Source organism: Rana temporaria, chromosome 12, assembly GCF_905171775.1.
Source record: "Rana temporaria chromosome 12, aRanTem1.1, whole genome shotgun sequence".
NCBI classification, from domain to species: Eukaryota; Metazoa; Chordata; class Amphibia; order Anura; family Ranidae; genus Rana; species Rana temporaria.
This window is the reverse complement of record NC_053500.1, coordinates 5560444-5581496: the sequence shown is the minus strand read 5'-3', so window position 1 is coordinate 5581496 and position 21053 is coordinate 5560444. Positions and strand designations below refer to the sequence as shown.

Here is a 21053-nt window from a genome sequence, read left to right as displayed (position 1 = left end):
AAGAAAAAACGAAGTCCGCCCGAAAAGCGATCTTCCTGGTAGAGAGTCAAAGGAGGTATGAGCATCTCAGGAGGTTCACCACGTCCCCGGACAGTATTCCGATCATTTTATATTATAGAGGGTGCAATAAGGAGGAATGGAGATGGTTAGGTGGGCGGGAACAGGGTCAGTGATCCTGCCTCTGAGGTTCCCAGCTCATATTAGAAGGTCGACTCCTCAAATCAGGCTCCACCTACAAATCGGGGAATGTATTATCTCTTTGAGAAACCCTTTTTTTTTCCTTCTCGGAGAAGCAGATGGACTTGTGCAATGATTGCGGTGATGTCTGATGTGGAGGCATTGGATATCTCTTGCCGACGTCTGATGTGGAGGCATTGGATATCTCTTGCCGATGTCTGATATGGAGGCATTGGATATCTCTTGCCGATGTCTGATATGAAGGCATTGGATATCTCTTGCCGATGTCTGATATGGCGGCATTGGATATCTCTTGCCGATGTCTGATGTGGAGGCATTGGATATCTCTTGCCGATATCTGATACCAAAGTATTGATGTGGATGTCCGATATGGAGGCAATGGATATCTCTTGCCGATGTCTGATATGGATGCATTGGATATCTCTTGCCGATGTCTGATATGGAGGCAATGGATATCTCTTGCCGATGTTTGATGTGAAGGCATTGGATATCTCTTGCCAATGTCTGATATGGCGGCATTGGATATCTCTTGCCGATGTCTGATATGAAGGCATTGGATATCTCTTGCCGATGTTTGATGTGGAGGCATTTGGATATCTCTTGCCGATGTCTGATATGAAGGCATTGGGTAACTCTTGCCGATGTTTGATGTGGAGGCATTGGATATCTCTTGCCGATGTCTGATATAAAGGCATTGGATATCTCTTGCCGATGTCTGATATGGCGGCATTGGATATCTCTTGCCGATGTCTGATGTGGAGGCATTAGATATCGCTTGCCGATGTCTGATATGGAGGCATTGGATATCTCTTGCCGATGTCTGATATGGAAGTATTGGATATCTCTTGCCGATGTCCGATATGGAGGCATTGGATATCTCTTGCCGATGTCTGATATGAAGGCATTGGATATCTCTTGCCGATGTTTGATGTGGAGGCATTGGATATCTCTTGCCGATGTCTGATATGGAGGCATTGGATATCTCTTGCCGATGTTTGATATGGAAGTATTGGATATCTCTTGCCGATGTCTGATATGGAGGCATTGGATATCTCTTGCCGATGTCTGATATGGAGGCATTGGATATCTCTTGCCGATGTCTGATATGGAAGTATTGGATATCTCTTGCCGATGTCCGATATGGAGGCATTGGATATCTCTTGCCGATGTCCGATATGGAGGCATTGGATATCTCTTGCCGATGTCTGATATGAAGGCATTGGATATCTCTTGCCGATGTTTGATGTGGAGGCATTGGATATCTCTTGCCGATGTCTGATATGGAGGCATTGGATATCTCTTGCCGATGTCTGATATGGAAGTATTGGATATCTCTTGCCGATGTCTGATATGGAGGCATTGGATATCTCTTGCCGATGTCTGATATGGAAGTATTGGATATCTCTTGCTCTACTGCTCATTGTTTATAGAGCCTTCACTGGAGTAACTAGCGACCGGCTGGAGGGCCACAAACGGCTCGCTGAGTTTCCGGTCGTCTTTCAGCGATGCCATCTGGTCTGAGATGGAGGAGAAGGCCAGCTGGTCACGCTCCATGATGCTTTCCTGATCTTCGTCCTTGCCTCTCTTCACGTAGAACAGCTTACGGAACGTTTTCAGTTCCTGAAGCTCACAAAATGTTTCCAGGGTCACCAGCATGGCCAACAGGCCCAGCATCAAGTAGCCTGAGGAGAGAAAACAAAGAATGAAGTGATGTGGAATGGAAGGCCCTGCTCTGGCCAAAACATGTTTTAGTGTTGGATAGGGTGGGGAGACGGGGGACAACCTCTTTCAAGCATGCATTGCTACTTGTGTCCCCACCAGGGAGATTTCTTTTTTTTACTTGCTGAGTGGTCACTGTGACAGGAAGTGAGTAGAATCTCGTTAATGGGGACACTGACAACAACTGTTTAGGTTTCCAGTGAGATAAGCGGATCGGCAAGGCACAAAGGAAGCAAGTATGTCTACCTACCTCTATGTACGCGGATCACTGAAAATTGTACACAGTGGGGTAGATTCAGTAAGATATGCGCATTTTTTACGTAGGTGCAGGGCACCGTTTTTGCCCTGCTCCCCCGCAAATTTTCTGCGCTACCCGCGATTCACGGAGCAGTAGCTCCGTAAATTGCCTGGGCGCTCCGACAAAATGCCCGGCGTAAGCGCGCGCAATTTAAATGATCCCGTAGGGGGCGGGAATCATTTAAATTAGGCGCGTTCCCGCGCCGATCGTAGAGCGCATGCTCCGTTGGGAAACTTTCCCGACGTGCATTGCGGCAAATCACGTCGCAAGGACGTCATTTGCTTCAAAGTGAACGTGAATGGCGTCCAGCGCCATTCACGAATCACTTACGCAAACTACGTAAAGTTCAAATTTCGCGACGCGGGAACGACGGGTATACGTAACATTGGCTGCCCCTGCTAATAGCAGGGGCAGCCTTACGCGAAAACCGCCGTACGCAAACGACGTAAACTGCGTACGCAGGGCTCGCGTAACGTTGTGAATCGGCGTTAGTATGCAATTTGCATACTATACGCTGAGCACAACGGGAACGCCACCTAGCGGCCATCGCAAGAATGCAGCCTAAGATATGCGTGGCATAAGAGCCTTATGCCACGCATATCTTAGGCTGCAGTCGGCGTAACGAGGTTCCTGAATCAGGAGCATTCGTTACGCCGGCGCAAGTAAGCAATTGCGCTGCGTAACTATGGTTACGCAGGCGCAATTGCTCTCTGAATCCGGGCCCGTGACTTTCCATAAGATAATTTGGGCATTTCATGCATTACAGACATGTTACCGTTAAAATCCTCCCTTGTGTAGACATCCAAAGACCTTGAGACTGCCGCTGGGTGCCGCCATCTTGGATGCAAAGTCAGCAGCCCCAGTAGACTCAGAACGTTCGCTCAAATAATCGATAGCAGTACTTCAGACCATAAGGGGGCCAGACTCTGGCCAGTGAAAGTAGAATGTGCCCCATCATTGGTGTCAGTGGGAGGAATAGTCCTCCATCATTGGTGTCAATGGGGAGAATAGTGCCCCATTATTGGTATCAGTGGGAGGAATAGTACTCCATTGTTGGTGTCAGTGGCAAGAATTATGCCCCCATAGTTGGTGTCAGTAGGAGGAATAGTGCCCCAGGGGCCGGATAAAGGCAAGCAAAGGGCCGCAGTTTGCTCTAAAGTATTCACCTTCACTTCTATGTAAGGAGGGAAGGAGGAGTTGGGCCAGCATAGACAATAATTAAACACTCACAGAAGAGGAGGGGTGGAGGAGCTGGGCCAGTACAGACAGTAATTAGACATTGCTAGATGAGGAGTGGAGGAGCTGCTGGGCCAGTAGAGACAGTAATGAGACCCTCCCAGGAGAAGAGGGGGCTGTGACTAGGTATTAGACTTCCTAGCAGAGGGGGGCCGGTCCATAAACGGCGCCCCCCCCACCACTAGTTTGCATGCGGGGCACCGGACTAATGCCTTTCTATGAGGTCTGATTTTTTTCCCCAAGCACATGATTAGAGCCTGAAGCTCTAATTGGCTTGAAAAGGGTTGTGCTCGGGGCGCAGTGCCTCCCGATCTTGTGATACTAGCCAATCAATATTCGATATGGGTTTCTGGCTTTTCCTCCCGGCCAATCAGGACAGGAGGCGGATTTACAGGAGACCGGGTTAGCCAGGGAGGGAAAGCTGCGGCACCATGACCACTGGAGGGGTGAGGGTGGGGGTTGTTTGCCCCCCCCAAATTTGTTTAGCATTCTAAGTGAATATAAACTCATCCATGGGAAGGGAAACACGGCAAGTATGCATTCCTAGTCCTTGATTTGTCTGGGCTTTTACCTGCAGGCATGGTCTCTTCCACATGTTTTGATTAGAAACAGAAAGGTAGAAAGAGAACATTTAGAAGAACGGCCCAGACGGGCCTTCCGGGGGAGAGACGGGAGAGGAGATGTCAGCTGTGAAGTGTTCTGCAAACAACCAGCTAACCTGTGTGTGTGTAAATATTGAAGTGAAGTGTTGTATCAACACGCAAAGAAATTACACAACACTTTATACTGGATACAAAACATCGGAGGAAGTCGTCTGGAAATTTACTGAAAGTATAGTAACCTCCGGGGCCAGAAAGGTCCCGACCTGAGTCCTGGACATAGGAGGCCAGAAAGGTCCCGACCTGAGTCCTGGACATAGGAGGCCAGAAAGGTCCCGACCTGAGTCCTGGATATAGGAGGGCCAGAAGGGTCTGACCTGAGTCCTGGACATAGGAGGCCAGAAAGGTCCCAACCTGAGTCCTGGACATATGGGGCCAGAAAGGTCCGACCTGAGTCCTGGACATAGGAGGCCAGAAAGGTCCCGACCTGAGTCCTGGACATAGGGGGCCAGAAAGGTCTGACCTGAGTCCTGGACATAGGAGGCCAGAAAGGTCCCGACCTGAGTCCTGGACATAGGGGGCCAGAAAGGTCTGACCTGAGTCCTGGACATAGGAGGCCAGAAAGGTCCCGACCTGAGTCCTGGACATAGGGGGCCAGAAAGGTCCCGACCTGAGTCCTGGACATAGGAGGCCAGAAAGGTCCGACCTGAGTCCTGGACATAGGAGGCCAGAAAGGTCTGACCTGAGTCCTGGATATAGGAGGCCAGAAAGGTCTGACCTGAGTCCTGGACATAGGGGGGCTAGGAAGGTCTGACCTGAGTCCTGGACATAGGGGGGCTAGGAAGGTCCTGACCTGAGTCCTGGACATAGGAGGCCAGAAAGGTCCGACCTGAGTCCTGGACATAGGGGGGGCTAGGAAGGTCCGACCTGAGTCCTGGATATAGGAGGCCAGAAAGGTCCGACCTGAGTCCTGGATATAGGAGGGCCAGAAAGGTCTGACCTGAGTCCTGGATATAGGAGGGCCAGAAAGGTCTGACCTGAGTCCTGGATATAGGAAGGCTAGGAAGGTCCCGACCTGAGTCCTGGATATAGGGACCCAGACAAGGTCCGACCCGAGTCCTGGACATAGGAGGCCAGAAAGGTCCGACCCGAGTCCTGGACATAGGGGGGCTTGGAAGGTCCCGACCCAAGTCCTGGATAAAGGGACCCAGACAAGGTCCGACCCGAGTCCTGGACATAGGAGGCCAGAAAGGTCCGACCCGAGTCCTGGACATAGGGGGGCTTGGAAGGTCCCGACCCGAGTCCTGGATATAGGGGGGCTTGGAAGGTCCCGACCTGAGTCCTGGACATAGGAGGGCCAGAAAGGTCTGACCTGAGTCCTGGACATAGGGGGCCAGAAAGGTCCGACCTGAGTCCTGGACATAGGGGGCCAGAAAGGTCCGACCTGAGTCCTGGACATAGGAGGCCAGAAAGGCCCCGACCTGAGTCCTGGACATAGGGGGCCAGAAAGGTCTGACCTGAGTCCTGGACATAGGAGGCCAGAAAGGTCCGACCTGAGTCCTGGACATAGGGGGCCAGAAAGGTCCAACCTGAGTCCTAGACATAGGAGGCCAGAAAGGTCCGACTTGAATCCTGGACATAGGAGACCAGAAAGGTCCGACCTGAGTCCTGGACATAGGAGGCCAGAAAGGTCCAACCTGAGTCCTGGACATAGAAGGCCAGAAAGGTCCGACCTTAGTCCTGGACATAGGAGGCCAGAAAGGTCCGACCTGAGTCCTGGACATAGGAGCCAGTAAAGGTCCGACCTGAGTCCTGGACATAGGGGGCCAGAAAAGGTCCGACCTGAGACCTGGACATAGGGGGGCCAGAAAGGTCTGACCTGAGTCCTGGACATAGGGGGCCAGAAAAGGTCCGACCCGAGTCCTGGACATAGGAGTCCAGTATAGGTCCGACCTGAGTCCTGGACATAGGAGCCAGTAAAGGTCCGACCTGAGTCCTGGACATAGGAGGCCAGAAAGGTCCGACCTGAGTCCAAGATATAGGGACCAGTAAAGGTCCAACTAAAACCCTCAACATAGGGGCCAGTAAAGATCTGACTAATGTCTTGGACATGGGGCAAGTAAAGATACGACTAGAGACCTCAACATAGGGGCCTGCAAAGGTCAGACTAGAGACCTCAACATAGGGGCCTGTAAAGGTCAGACTAGAGACCTCAACATAGGGGCCAGTAAAGGTCAGACTAGGGACCTCAACATAGGGGCCAGTAAAGGTCCAAATAGAGTCCTGGGCATAGGGGCCAGTAAAGATTCGACTAGAGTCCTGGACATAAGAGTCAGAAAAGGTCTGCCTAGAGTCCTGGACATAGGGGCCACTAAAGGTCTGTCTACAGTTCTCGGCATAGGAGCCAGTAAAGATTTGACTAGAGTCCTTGACATAGGGGCCAGTGAAGGTCTGACTAGAGTCCTTGACATAGGGGCCAGTGAAGGTCTGACAGGAGTCCTTGACAAAGGAAATATCCTCATCTGATGGGAGCTTAAACATGGGTGGAGAAGAACACTGACGACTTACAGCAGAGGAAACAAAGGCAGCTGGACATCTAATTTATCCTTGTCCAACAGTGGCGGCCCCTCCATAAGGGGCACACCAACAATGTGGCACTATTCCTCCCAATTATACCAACGATGGGGCACCATTCCATCCACTGACACCAATAATGGGACACAATTACTCCCACTGACACCAATGAAGGGGCATTGTTTTCTTCCAATTATGCCAAGACATTATCTACTCGCACTGGCCACAGTCCCCCCCCCCCCCCCCCCCCAAGGTCTGAAGGACAATAAACTGGCCCTTTGTTTGGAAAGTTTGGAGACCTCTGTTCTAGAGAACCCCTCTGCAGAAGCAAAAGACCACCCCAAAACTCCTATATTAGTGTTTCTGTGGCTTTTTTCAGATACGATTCGGCCCGCAATACTTACAAGTGATGCCAAACTTGTAGAGCTCTCGGAATCGCTGGTTGTAGCCCTCGCCGGGGACGTAATCGCCCAGGCCGATGGTGCTGAGCGAGATGAAGCAGAAGTAGAAGGACTCCAAGAAGTTCCAGTCCCCCTCCAGGTCGGTGAAGACGGCGGCCGGGATGAAGAAGAAGCAGGAGATGGTGAGGAGCCCCAGGAGGAAGGCGTGGATTATGGCCACGATGTGTTTGGGGTAGCCCCAGCGCAGGTGGATGAAGAGGACCGGCCTCCGCGATACGTGGACAATGATCCGCTGGACTACAGCCGTGAACAGGAGAAGAGTGAAGGGGATCCCAATCATGGAGTACAAGATGCAGAAGGTCTTTCCTCCGTCTGACAACGGAACGGTGTGTCCGTACCCTAGAACCACAAAATGACACAAGTTAGTATGTAAGCGGGTTGTTCTGCCCTCACTATACCCTTGCCCTGTATGCAGCAACCCCCTTGCCAAGAATGCAGCACCTACATTGTCCTGAATGCAGCACCCCCCTTGACATGAATGCAGCACCCCCATTGTCTTGAATGCAGCACCCCCATTGTCCTGAATGCAGCACCCCCATTGTCCTGAATGCAGCACCCCTATTGTCCTGAATGCAGCACCCCCTTGCCATGAATGCAGAACCCCCTTGACATGAATGCAGCACCCCCCTTGCCATGAGTGCAGCACCCCCATTGTCCTGAATGCAGCAGCACCCCCATTGTCCTGAATGCAGAACCCCCGTTGTCCTGAATGCATCACCCCCTAGCCATGAATGCAGCACCCCCCTTGCCATGATGCCATGAATGCAGCAACCCCCTTGCCATGATGCCATGAATGCAGCAACCCCCTTGCCATGAATGCAGCACACCTCTTGCCATGAATGCAGCACCCCCCTTGACATGAATGCAGCACCCTCCTTGCCATGAATGCAGAACACCCCTTGACATGAATGCAGCACCTCCATTGTCCTGAATGCAGCACCCCCCTTAACATGAATGCAGCACCCCCCTTAACATGAATGCAGCACCTCCATTGTCCTGAATGCAGCACTCTCCTTGCCATGAATGCAGCACACCCCTTGCCATGAATGCAGCACACCCCTTGCCATGAATGCAGCACCTCCATTGTCCTAAATGCAGCACCCCCTTTGACATGAATGCAGACTCACCATTGCAGCCTGATTCATGCCCATCTGGAGCCTCTGATTTTTTTTTTATTATTATATAATTATTTTATATTACTAGATTACTGTAGATTATTGTTATTCATTTTATTATTATTTGTATTTTATATTATTATTATTATTATTTTTTATTATTATATGATTATTTTATATTACTAGATTACTGTATATTATTGTTATCCATTTTATTATTATTATTTGTATTTTGAATTGTTATTATTTTATATATTTTTTTATTATTATATAATTATTTTATATTACTAGATTACTGTGTATTATTGTTATTCATTTTATTATTATTTGTATTTTATATTATTATTATTATTATTATTATTTGTATTTTATATTATTTTTTTATTATTATATGATTATTTTATATTACTGTACATTATTGTTATTCATTTTATTATTATTTTTATTTCATATTATATTATTTTATATTACTAGATTACTGTATATTATTATTAATTTTATTATTATTATTATATAATTATTTTATATTACTGTACATTATTATTATTATTCATTTTATTATTTTTATTAGATGTGATGGTACAGGTTATGTTATGTTATGCAGAAGAGGAGAGGTGGATGTGTTCTGCAGTCCTGCCCTTGGGTGACCAAATTAAAATTAAAAAAGAAAACGAATGCAGCCACCTCATCTAAGTAACTGGTAATCTGTAACATCATATATTTCTGCCCTTGGGGATTAGAGACGCGATCCTGGCGGACTCCGGAGAGACGCTCCTCGGCAGACGCGGGATAATCCTTTAGACAAACACTAGAAGAGTCTTTCTGTGTATTGGGTCTCTCTGCACACAGACTCAATCCTACAAACTGAAATATAACAGACGATCGTCTTACAGCAAGAAGTGACAGGACGAGCGAAGGGAGTCGCCATCACACGTGTCCGCCGCCAAGTCACTGCGAGGAATCATCAGAGATTCCATCTACGACTCACCGCGTGCGTGAGGTCATGTCCTAGATCTTCTCCGTACGGAACAACGTGTATCCGCCTAGATCAGAGTGTCATTTCAATTTGTAAAAGAAAAAATATGTATATATTTATTTATAGACACTATGGCCCGGATTCTCATAGGACTTACGACGGCGCAGCGCCATGTACGCCGTCGTAAGTCCTAATCCAACCCGTCGTATCTATGCGCCTGATTCTTAGAATCAGTTACGCATAGATATCCATTAGATCCGACAGGCGTAAGTCTCTTACGTCGGATCTTAACTGCATTTTTTTTTGACCGCTAGGTGGCGCTTCCGTCGAATTCCGCGTCGAGTATGCAAATTAGCTAGATACGCGAATTCCCGAACGCACGCGCGGCCGCCGCAGTAAAGTTACGACGTTTACGTTAGGCTTTTCCCGGCGTAAAGTTGCCCCTGCTATATGAGGCGCAGCCAACGTTAAGTATGGCCGTCGTCCCCGCGTCGAAATTTGAAAAAGTTACGTCGTTTGCGTAAGTCGTCCGTGAATGGGGCTGGACGTCATTTACGTTCACGTCGAAACCAATGACGTCCTTGCGGCGTACTTTGGAGCAATGCACACTGAGAAATTCCACGGACGGCGCATGCGCCGTTCCGCAAAAACGTCAATCGCGTCGGGTCACAGTAGTTTTACATAAAACACGCCCCCCCTGATACAAATTTGAATTAGGCGGGCTTACGCCGGACGATTTACGCTGCGTCGCCGCAAAACCGGCGTAATGTATCCGATTTCCACTACAAAACGCCTGAAGCCCAAACAAGTTCTTTTTTGTCGCTCGAATTTGGGCGTTTGGGTGTTTTAAATTGGTGACCCTAGACCTGTAAAAAATCGCGGTAAAAAACGCAGCAAAACGCTACGCTCAGGTGTGAATGCAGCCTTAGTCCGTAGGGTTCAATATTGAGTTGGCCCCGCCCTTTGTATCTATAACAGCTTCAACTCTTCTGGGAAGGCCGTCCACAAGGTTTAGGAGTGTGTCTATGGGAATGTTTGACCATTTTTCCAGAAGAACATTTGTGAGGTCAGGTACTGAAAGTATAGTGGGAGGGAGAGCCTGAATATTTATGGAACCCCGGCCAGAGAGAGAAGAAGCCAAGGAACCCTTTTTGAAGACATCAAGGACCAAGCTAGGCTTAGCTCAGCTGGGGGGCCTACCAAAGAGAGAGAGATCCTGGATCAGAGTAGAGCCAGGAGAGTTGATGTGAGGAAGCACAATCATCCTGGGACAGGCAGCCTGAATATTTATGGAACTTCGGCCAATCCCTGGGGGAGGAGTGCCCAGAAGGTGGTGGAAGAGCCCATAATAATTCAGAGGCCTGGCAGCAGAGGGCAGAGTTCCAGGGTCCAGCCTTCAGTAGAGGAGACCCCTGTGCTGGGGTTCTGGCCGTAGGGCAGGGAGAGAGAGAGAGAGAAAGAGAGAGGAAGCCAAGGAACCCTTTTTGAAGACATCAATGATCAAGCTAGAGAGAGAGAACCTGGACCAGAGTGGAGCCAGCAGGAAAGTTGGCATGAGGAAGAGCAATCACCCGGGCACTTGATCCCTCTATAAGTCTATATAGAGGAGAGGTCACCATGTGGTGATTTATCTTACGTGCAAGTTCTACAGTTTGGGGGTACCCCATGCTCCCCATCCAAGTTCCTGTTCCCCAATAGAAATTCTAAAAGAAACCCCTAGACTGATTCTTGAGCCAAAGGAAGAATGCCAAAAATGCTGTGCATGCTATAGGAGGGGGGGGGGGGGGGGGGGCAGGGTAGCGCTACATATGTAACGCGAGTTTAGAGATCCGGGGAGTTTTTCAGGGATGAATGCCCCCAGGAGCAGAGCCTGTCAATGGAGTCCAGGTGTAGGAGGGGAGGGCTGTGACAGATCAGAAGATCAGAGGTGGGGAAGGGGGAGCTGTGACAGATCAGAGGGGGGAAGGGCTGTGACAGATCAGAGGGGAGGGCTGTGACAGATCAAAAGGGGGGGCTGTGACAGATCAGAGGGGAGGGCTGTGACAGATCAGAGGGGGGAGGGCTGTGACAGATCAGAGGGGAGGGCTGTGACAGATCAGAGGGGAGGGCTGTGACAGATCAGAGGGGGGAGGGCTGTGACAGATCAGAGGGGAGGGCTGTGACAGATCAGAGGGGAGAACTGTGACAGATCAGAGGGGGGAGGGCTGTGACAGATCAGAGGGGGGAGGGCTGTGACAGATCAGAGGGGGGAGGGCTGTGACAGATCAGAGGGGAGGGCTGTGACAGATCAGAGGGGGGAGAAGCTGTGACAGATCAGAGGGGGAGGAGCTGTGACAGATCAGAGGGGGGAGGGCTGTGACAGATAAGAGGGGGGGAAGGGCTCTGACAGATCAGAGGGGGGAGGGCTGTGACAGATCAGAGGGAGGGCTGTCATACCTCCCAACTTTCTGAGATGGGAACGAGGGACACCTATCAGCAAAAGTACGCAGGCATAGGACACACCCCTTGCCACGCCCCCTTAAAGGAGAATTGTACAAAAAAAATAAGATTGGTTAAACCCACAAGTGCTTTTTTTACCACTACTATTTCTTTATATTGGCTTTTGGAATTTACAAATGCAACAATTTAGAAATCAGATGAAAGGTTTAGCGCTGGGAAACACTTTTTGATAGATAAAAAGTGCATTTTATATACATCTGTATAGATCAGACCAACATGAGGGACAAATGAGGAGAATGAGGGACAGAGGGACATTGCTCCAAATCAGGGACAGTTGGGAGGTATGGGCTGTGACAGATCAGAGGGGGGAGGGCTGTGACAGATCAAGTGGACAAGGAAGTGGACTCACTGCAGACAAACAGAAACGGAAACCCGTCTGCATTGCATCACATAGAGATCTCCTCACTGCTCTCCATCCCTCATATGGTGCACACAGGTCTGTGTCCGGTGGGGGGGGGGGGGGGGGGGGGGGGGTTGGATGCTGAGTGGCAAAGCTCAGCGCTGACATAAGCTATGCAAACCCTGGCCTATATGTGACCCCTAATAACGATCTTGTTCTGGGAATTCAGCACATGGATGGTGGGAACCCTTCATAATGGGCACAGCGGGTGTACAGACCCGGGAACTCAGCACAGGGATGGTGGGAACCCCTCATAATGGGCACAGCGGGTGTACAGACCCGGGAACTCAGCACAGGGATGGTGGGAACCCTTCATAATGGGCACAGCGGGTGTACAGACCCGGGAACTCAGCACAGGGATGGTGGGGACCCCTCATAATGGGCACAGCGGGTGTACAGACCCGGGAACTCAGCACAGGGATGGGGGAACCCTTCATAATGGGCACAGCGGGTGTACAGACCCGGGAACTCAGTACAGGGATGGTGGGAACCCCTCATAATGGGCACAGCGGGTGTACAGACCCGGGAACTCAGTACAGGGATGGTGGGAACCCCTCATAATGGGCACAGCGGGTGTACAGACCCGGGAACTCAGCACAGGGATGGTGGGAAGCCCTCATAATGGGCACAGCAGGTGTACAGACCCGGGAACTCAGCACAGGGATGGTGGGAACCCCTCATAATGGGACACAGCGGGTATACAGACCCAGGAACTCAGCACAGGGATGGTGGGGACCCCTCATAATGGGCACAGCGGGTGTACAGACCCAGGAACTCAGCACAGGGATGGTGAGGACCCCTCATAATGGGCACAGCGGGTGTACAGACCTGGGAACTCAGCACAGGGATGGTGGGAAGCCCTCATAATGGGCACAGCAGGTGTACAGACCCGGGAACTCAGCACAGGGATGGTGGGGACCCCTCATAATGGGCACAGCGGGTGTACAGACCCGGGAACTCAGCACAGGGATGGTGGGAACCCCTCATAATGGGGCACAGCGGGTCTACAGACCCGAGAACTCAGCACAGGGATGGTGGGAACCCCTCATAATGGGCACAGCAGGTATACAGACCCGGGAACTCAGCACAGGGATGGTGGGAACCCCTCATAATGGGCACAGCGGGTGTACAGACCCGGGAACTCAGCACAGGGATGGTGGGAACCCCTCATAATGGGCACAGCAGGTGTACAGACCCCAAAACTCAGCACAGGGATGGTGGGAACCTCTCATAATGGGCACATCAGGTGTACAGACCTGGGAACTCAGCACAGGGATGGTGGGAACCCCTCATAATGGGCACAGCGGGTGTACAGACCCGGGAACTCAGCACAGGGATGGTGGGAACCCCTCATAATGGGCACAGCAGGTGTACAGACCCGGGAACTCAGCACAGGGATGGTGGGAACCTCTCATAATGGGCACATCAGGTGTACAGACCCGGGAACTCAGCACAGGGATGGTGGGAACCCCTCATAATGGGCACAGCGGGTGTACAGACCCGGGAACTCAGCACAGGGATGGTGAGAACCCCTCATAATGGGCACATCAGGTGTACAGACCTGAGAACTCAGCACAGGGATGGTGGGAACCCCTCATAATGGGCATAGCGGGGTGTACAGACCTGGGAACTCAGCACAGGGATGGTGGGAACCCCTCATAATGGGCATAGCGGGGTGTACAGACCTGGGAACTCAGCACAGGGATGGTGGGAACCCCCCCATAATGGGCACAGCGGGTGTACAGACCCGGGAACTCAGCACAGGGATGGTGGGAAGCCCTCATAATGGGCACAGCAGGTGTACAGACCCGGGAACTCAGCACAGGGATGGTGGGAACCCCTCATAATGGGGCACAGCGGGTATACAGACCCAGGAACTCAGCACAGGGATGGTGGGGACCCCTCATAATGGGCACAGCGGGTGTACAGACCCAGGAACTCAGCACAGGGATGGTGAGGACCCCTCATAATGGGCACAGCGGGTGTACAGACCTGGGAACTCAGCACAGGGATGGTGGGAAGCCCTCATAATGGGCACAGCAGGTGTACAGACCCGGGAACTCAGCACAGGGATGGTGGAAACCCCTCATAATGGGCACAGCAGGTGTACAGACCCGGGAACTCAGCACAGGGATGGTGGGGACCCCTCATAATGGGCACAGCGGGTGTACAGACCCAGGAACTCAGCACAGGGATGGTGGGGACCCCTCTTAATGGGCACAGCGGGTGTACAGACCCAGGAACTCAGCACAGGGATGGTGGAAACCCCTCATAATGGGCACAGCAGGTGTACAGACCCGGGAACTCAGCACAGGGATGGTGGGGACCCCTCATAATGGGCACAGCGGGTGTACAGACCCAGGAACTCAGCACAGGGATGGTGGGGACCCCTCTTAATGGGCACAGCGGGTGTACAGACCTGGGAACTCAGCACAGGGATGGTGGGAACCCCTCATAATGGGGCACAGCGGGTATACAGACCCGGGAACTCAGCACAGGGATGGTGGGGACCCCTCATAATGGGCACAGCGTGTGTACAGACCCAGGAACTCAGCACAGGGATGGTGGGGACCCCTCATAATGGGCACAGCGGGTGTACAGACCCGGGAACTCAGCACAGGGATGGTGGGAACCCCTCATAATGGGGCACAGCGGGTCTACAGACCCGAGAACTCAGCACAGGGATGGTGGGAACCCCTCATAATGGGCACAGCAGGTATACAGACCCGGGAACTCAGCACAGGGATGGTGGGAACCCCTCATAATGGGCACAGCGGGTGTACAGACCCGGGAACTCAGCACAGGGATGGTGGGAACCCCTCATAATGGGCACAGCAGGTGTACAGACCCCAAAACTCAGCACAGGGATGGTGGGAACTCCTCATAATGGGCACAGCGGGTGTACAGACCCGGGAACTCAGCACAGGGATGGTGGGAACCCCTCATAATGGGCACAGCAGGTGTACAGACCCGGGAACTCAGCACAGGGATGGTGGGAACCTCTCATAATGGGCACATCAGGTGTACAGACCCGGGAACTCAGCACAGGGATGGTGGGAACCCCTCATAATGGGCACAGCGGGTGTACAGACCTGAGAACTCAGCACAGGGATGGTGGGAACCCCTCATAATGGGCATAGCGGGGTGTACAGACCTGGGAACTCAGCACAGGGATGGTGGGAACCCCTCATAATGGGCATAGCGGGGTGTACAGACCCGGGAACTCAGCACAGGGATGGTGGGAACCCCTCATAATGGGCATAGCGGGGTGTACAGACCTGGGAACTCAGCACAGGGATGGTGGGAACCCCCCCATAATGGGCACAGCGGGTGTACAGACCCGGGAACTCAGCACAGGGATGGTGGGAACTCCTCATAATGGGCACAGCGGGTGTACAGACCCCGGAACTCAGCACAGGGATGGTGGGAACCCCTCATAATGGGCACAGCGGGTGTACAGACCCCGGAACTCAGCACAGGGATGGTGGGAACCCCTCATAATGGGCACAGCGGGTGTACAGACCCCGGAACTCAGCACAGGGATGGTGGGAACCCCTCATAACGGGCACAGCGGGTGTACAGACCCGGGAACTCAGCACAGGGATGGTGGGAACCCCTCATAATGGGCACAGCGGGTGTACAGACCCGGGAACTCAGCACAGGGATGGTGGGAACCCCTCATAATGGGCACAGCGGGTGTACAGACCCGGGAACTCAGCACAGGGATGGTGGGAACCCCTCATAATGGGGCACAGCGGGTGTACAGACCCGGGAACTCAGCACAGGGATGGTGGGAACCCCTCATAATGGGCACAGCGGGTGTACAGACCCGGGAACTCAGCACAGGGATGGTGGGAACCCCTCATAATGGGCACAGAAGATGACCACAGAGAAGCTCCCACAGGGTGACGGATGGGGTGGAGCCTCCTGTACCTTCTAGCGGAGCTTCTGAAGGACAATGCAGAGAAGATCCCAATATAGTAACAGGGAGGAGTCACGTGTTATCGATCGACCTCCGGGACACATCATCTCCAGCGCGGCGCCGGCCTCGGGGGTTAAAGTCTATGAAGAGGATTTGCTTATCACCAGCTATATAATCCGATAGTCCGCGTTCCAGGGAGGGTGTGGAAGTGCCGACACATACCGACACGTCCCCAACCACCGTCCATAGAAAGACGTGGCGGAGCCCCGGACACCGGATCTCTATACAGTTCATTGATATTTGGTTATAAAACCAATGAAAGGTTAAAGCGGAACTCCGGGAAGATATAAAAGACACAGAATAATGCAGCTCTGTATTCATTAATACACCAGAAAAGTAGAAGGAAAGGCAAAACTTTGTTTGTTTTGGGTAGCGTAAGTTTTTTTTGCCATCTGTGTCCCCATTGGGGAGATTTCCCTTCACTTCCTGTCCCATCGCCAAAACAGGAAGTGAGAGGAAATCCCTGCAAAGTGATGGAATCACCAGAACTAGTGTCCCCATTGGGGAGATTTCCCCTTCACTTCCTGTCCCATCGCCAAAACAGGAAGTGAGAGGAAATCCCTGGAAAGTGATGGAATCACCAGAACTAGTGTCCCCATTGGGGAGATTCCCTTTCACTTCCTGTCCCATCGCCAAAACAGGAAGTGAGAGGAAATCCCTGGAAAGTGAGAACTAGTGTCCCCATTGGAGAGATTCCCTTTCACTTCCTGTCCCATTGCCAAAAAAAAAGTGAGAGGAAATTCCTGGAAAGTGATGGAATCACCAGAACTAGTGTCCCCATTGGGGAGATTCCCCTCCACTTCCTGTCCCATCACCAAAACAGGAAGTGAGAGGAAATCCCTGGAAAGTGATGGAATCACCAGATCTAGTGTCCCCATTGGGGAGATTCCCCTTCACTTCCTGTCCCATCGCCAAAACAGGAAGCGAGAGGAAATCCCTGCAAAGTGATGGAATCCCTGGTGTCCCCATTGGGGAGATTCCCCTTCACTTCCTGTCCCATCGCCAAAACAGGAAGTGAGAGGAAATCCCTGCAAAGTGATGGAATCCCTGGTGTCCCCATTGGGGAGATTCCCCTTCACTTCCTGTCCCATCGCCAAAACAGGAAGTGAGAGGAAATCCCTGCAAAGTGATGGAATCACCAGAACTAGTGTCCCCATTGGGGAGATTCCCCTTCACTTCCTGTCCCATCGCCAAAACAGGAAGTGAGAGGAAATCCCTGCAAAGTGATGGAATCACCAGAACTAGTGTCCCCATTGGGGAGATTCCCCTTCACTTCCTGTCCCATCGCCAAAACAGGAAGTGAAAGGAAATCCCTGCAAAGTGATGGAATCCCTGGTGTCCCCATTGGGGACATTTCTCCTCTATTCCTGTTCTGGGAACACCCCTAACCCTTCTCCAGGACAAACAAGAGAGAAGGTGAATCTCCCAAACGGGGACACAGATGACAATACAAATCTGACAGGGGTTCTAATCCCTCTCCACTCCATCCAAAACTTAAATAAATAAAAAAAATTCCTTCAGTTATACTTCACTGTCCAATCACAATTTGGGGGAGGGACAAGCAGAGTGACAAAAAGATGAGCTAATCAGTCTGCTGCTTCTCCTTTCACTGTCCAATCACAATTTGGGGGAGGGACAAGCAGAGTGACAAAGAGATGAGCTCATCAGTCTGCTGCTTCTCCTTTCACTGTCCAATCACAAGCTGGGGGAGGGACAAACAGAGTGACAAAGAGATGAGCTCAACAGTCTCCTGCTTCTCCTTTCACTGTCCAATCACAAGCTAGGGGAGGGACAAGACCTGTAAACATCACATAACTGTAGCATAGAAAAATCAGGTCTCCTCCCCTGCCAGACAGGATGGTGTTAGAGAGAGAGAGAAGCAGCACAAGGAGCCAATCAGGTGTACTGCAATGCTAACAAAAGACATCATGGCAGGAGAAGAGAGCAGAGTAACAAAGTGATGAGCTCATCAGTTTGCTACTTTTCCTTTCACTGTCCAATCAAAAGCTGGGGGAGGGACAAGCAGAGTGACAAAGAGATGACCTCATCAGTCTGCTGCTTCTTCTTTCACTGTCCAATTACAAGCAGGGGGCGGGACAAGACCAGTAAGCAGAGTGACAAAGAGATGACCTCATTAGTCTACTGCTTCTCCTTTCACTGTCCAATCACAACCTGGGGGAGGGACTCATTAGTGTGCTGCTTCTCCTTTCACTGTCCAATCCCAATTTGGGGGAGGGACAAGCAGAGTGACACAGAGATGAGATCATCAGTCTGCTGCTTCTCCTTTCACTGTCCAATCACAACCTAGGGGAGGGACTCATTAGTTTGCTGCTTCTCCTTTCACTGTCCAATCACAATTTGGGGGAGGGACAAGCAGAGTGACACAGAGATGAGCTCATCAGTCTGCTGCTTCTCCTTTCACTGTCCAATCACAATTTGGGGGAGGGACAAGCAGAGTGACACAGAGATGAGCTCATCAGTCTGCTGCTTCTCCTTTCACTGTCCAATCACAATTTGGGGGAGGGACAAGCAGAGGGACACAGAGATGAGCTCATCAGTCTGCTGCTTCTCCTTTCACTGTCCAATCACAATTTGGGGGAGGGACAAGCAGAGGGACACAGAGATGAGCTCATCAGTCTGCTGCTTCTCCTTTCACTGTCCAATCCCAATTTGGGGGAGGGACAAGCAGAGGGACACAGAGATGAGCTCATCAGTCTGCTGCTTCTCCTTTCACTGTCCAATCCCAATTTGGGGGAGAGACAAGCAGAGTGACACAGAGATGAGCTCATCAGTCTGCTGCTTCTCCCTTCACTGTCCAATCACAATTTGGGGGAGGGACACGCAGAGTGACACAGAGATGAGCTCATCAGTCTGCTGCTTCTCCCTTCACTGTCCAATCACAATTTGGGGGAGGGACAAGCAGAGTGACACAGTGATGAGCTCATCAGTCTGCTGCTTCTCCCTTCACTGTCCAATCACAATTTGGGGGAGGGACAAGCAGAGTGACACAGAGATGAGCTCATCAGTCTGCTGCTTCTCCCTTCACTGTCCAATCACAAGCTGGGGAGGGACAAGACCTGTAAGCAGAGTATCAAATAGATGAGCTCATCAGTCTGCTGCTTCTCCTTTCACTGTCCAATCACAACCTGGGGGAGGGACAAGCAGAGTGACACAGAGATGAGCTCATCAGTCTGCTGCTTCTCCTTTCACTGTCCAATCACAATTTGGGGGAGGGACAAGCAGAGTGACACAGAGATGAGCTCATCCGTCTGCTGCTTCTCCTTTCACTGTCCAATCCCAATTTGGGGGAGGGACAAGCAGAGTTACACAGAGATGAGCTCATCAGTCTGCTGCTTCTCCCTTCACTGTCCAATCACAAGCTGTGTATTTAGCGGTTTCCCTCTAAAGAGAACCCGTCACATAGGTGGTGAGCCTGGCATTACCTGTGGTGGACAGCACGGTGGTGGCGAAGAAGAGCGACGACATGAAGTCCCAGTTCCAGTTCCCGGAGGCGTTGTTGAGGATGGACACCCCGTAGTTGCTGGCCTCCATCACCCGCTCCAGGAAGACCTCCAGCTGCTCCTCGGACAGGCACTGGTTCTCGCGGAGGAAACTCCGCTTCACCTCCTCCAACTCCTTCCTCATCAAGTCTTCGTAGGGCAGCTCCACCGAGGAGAAGATCAGCGCGCCGAACACCAGGTACAGGACGTAGCTGCCCAGGAGGAAGGCGAAATACCACGCCGACCGGTTCCTGTCCATCACCCGCACGCAGCGGCTGCCGGCTAACGACTGCAACATCGTCCTGTGTGGGGGAATGTAAAAAAAAAAAAAGCAAAACGAAAAAAAAAAACACCCCCCCCAAAAAAAGTCAACCGGATCCCCCAAAACTGAAGAGCGGAAGGAGCAAGACAGCGGCCATGTTTGGCGTAGAGAACGGGCGACTGGCTTGCGGAGTCTTTTCTTTTTTTATTCTTCCTCTGACCTCCTTTCACCGGAGATGGTGGCAGCTGATGTGGCAGAATTTTCCAGCCCCCGCCGCCGGCTCGGCTCTCCCACCCTTCTCAGGTGACCGAGGGGGGGACACGGGCTCAGGTTTCCGAGGCGATGGAGCCGGGCCGACCGGTGAATGCCATCAGAATACGTCTCATTGGCAGAGATAGAGAGAGATCGAGAGAGACAGAGAGATCGAGAGAGACAGAGAGAGAGACCTAAGCAGAGCCGGGGAGGAAATGAGAGAGGAGATGAATTACCTCGCACAGGAGCCCCGCCCCCTCCGATGACGGAGCCAGTTCTACTGGTTCAGCCATGTGCTGCACCTTTCCCAGACGAGTCCCCGCGTGCGTTCGTCATCGCTCGCTCGCTCTCTGCTAAAGGGACCCGTTCAGGGACTTAATGACATGCGCATTTAAAGGAACAGTACACCTAAAAAAAAAAAAGAGAAACAAAAAAGAATGACTTTGTAACAACTAACGGGGGATGGTTTACTAAAGCTGGAGAGTGCGAAATTCCGGAGCAGCTGTGCGCAGAGATCGGCTTAACCCCTTCCATACCGGGCAAATTCCGTCACTCCTCTCCTACGTGAAAAAATCATCATTTTTTTTTTTGCTAGAAAATTACTCCGAACCCCTCAAACATTATATATGTTTTTTTAGCAGGCACCCTAAGGAATAAAATGGCGGTCATTGCAGCTTTTTATGTCGCACGGTATTTGCGCAATAATTTTTCAAATGCCTTTTAAAAAAAAAAAAAACAGTTTCATGAAATAAAAAAAAAATAACAAAACAGTAAAGTTAGCCCAATTTTTAAAAGATGATGTTACCCTGATAAATAGATGGCGCCAAACTTCGGTACTAAAAGAATCTTCATAGGCGACAATTTTATTTTTATTTTTTACAGGTTACCAGTTTAGAGTTACAGAGGAGGTCTAGTGCTATAATTGTTGCTGGCGCTCTAACGCACACGGCGATACCTCACATGTGTGGTTCGTTTACATATG

At 51.2% G+C, this 21053-nt stretch overlaps 1 protein-coding gene across 2 annotated transcripts; it reads right to left on the bottom strand.

Annotated features, from left to right (window-relative positions):
* Positions 1–319: 319 nt before the first annotated feature.
* On the bottom strand, positions 320–20425 carry KCNK1 (potassium two pore domain channel subfamily K member 1). 2 transcript variants are annotated; one of them, XM_040329783.1, is made up of 4 exons: positions 19501–20425; positions 7029–7424; positions 1601–1880; positions 320–1530 (listed from the first exon to the last, which is right to left on the bottom strand). In XM_040329783.1, exons 1-3 carry the CDS (start codon positions 19853–19855, stop codon positions 1609–1611), a joined length of 1023 nt encoding a protein of 340 aa, XP_040185717.1. In that variant the 5' UTR covers positions 19856–20425; the 3' UTR covers positions 320–1530; positions 1601–1608. The 2 variants fall into 2 exon arrangements, with proteins under 2 accessions (XP_040185717.1, XP_040185716.1); XM_040329782.1 differs by having other exon boundaries at positions 320–1880; positions 19501–20423.
* Positions 20426–21053: the final 628 nt, after the last annotated feature.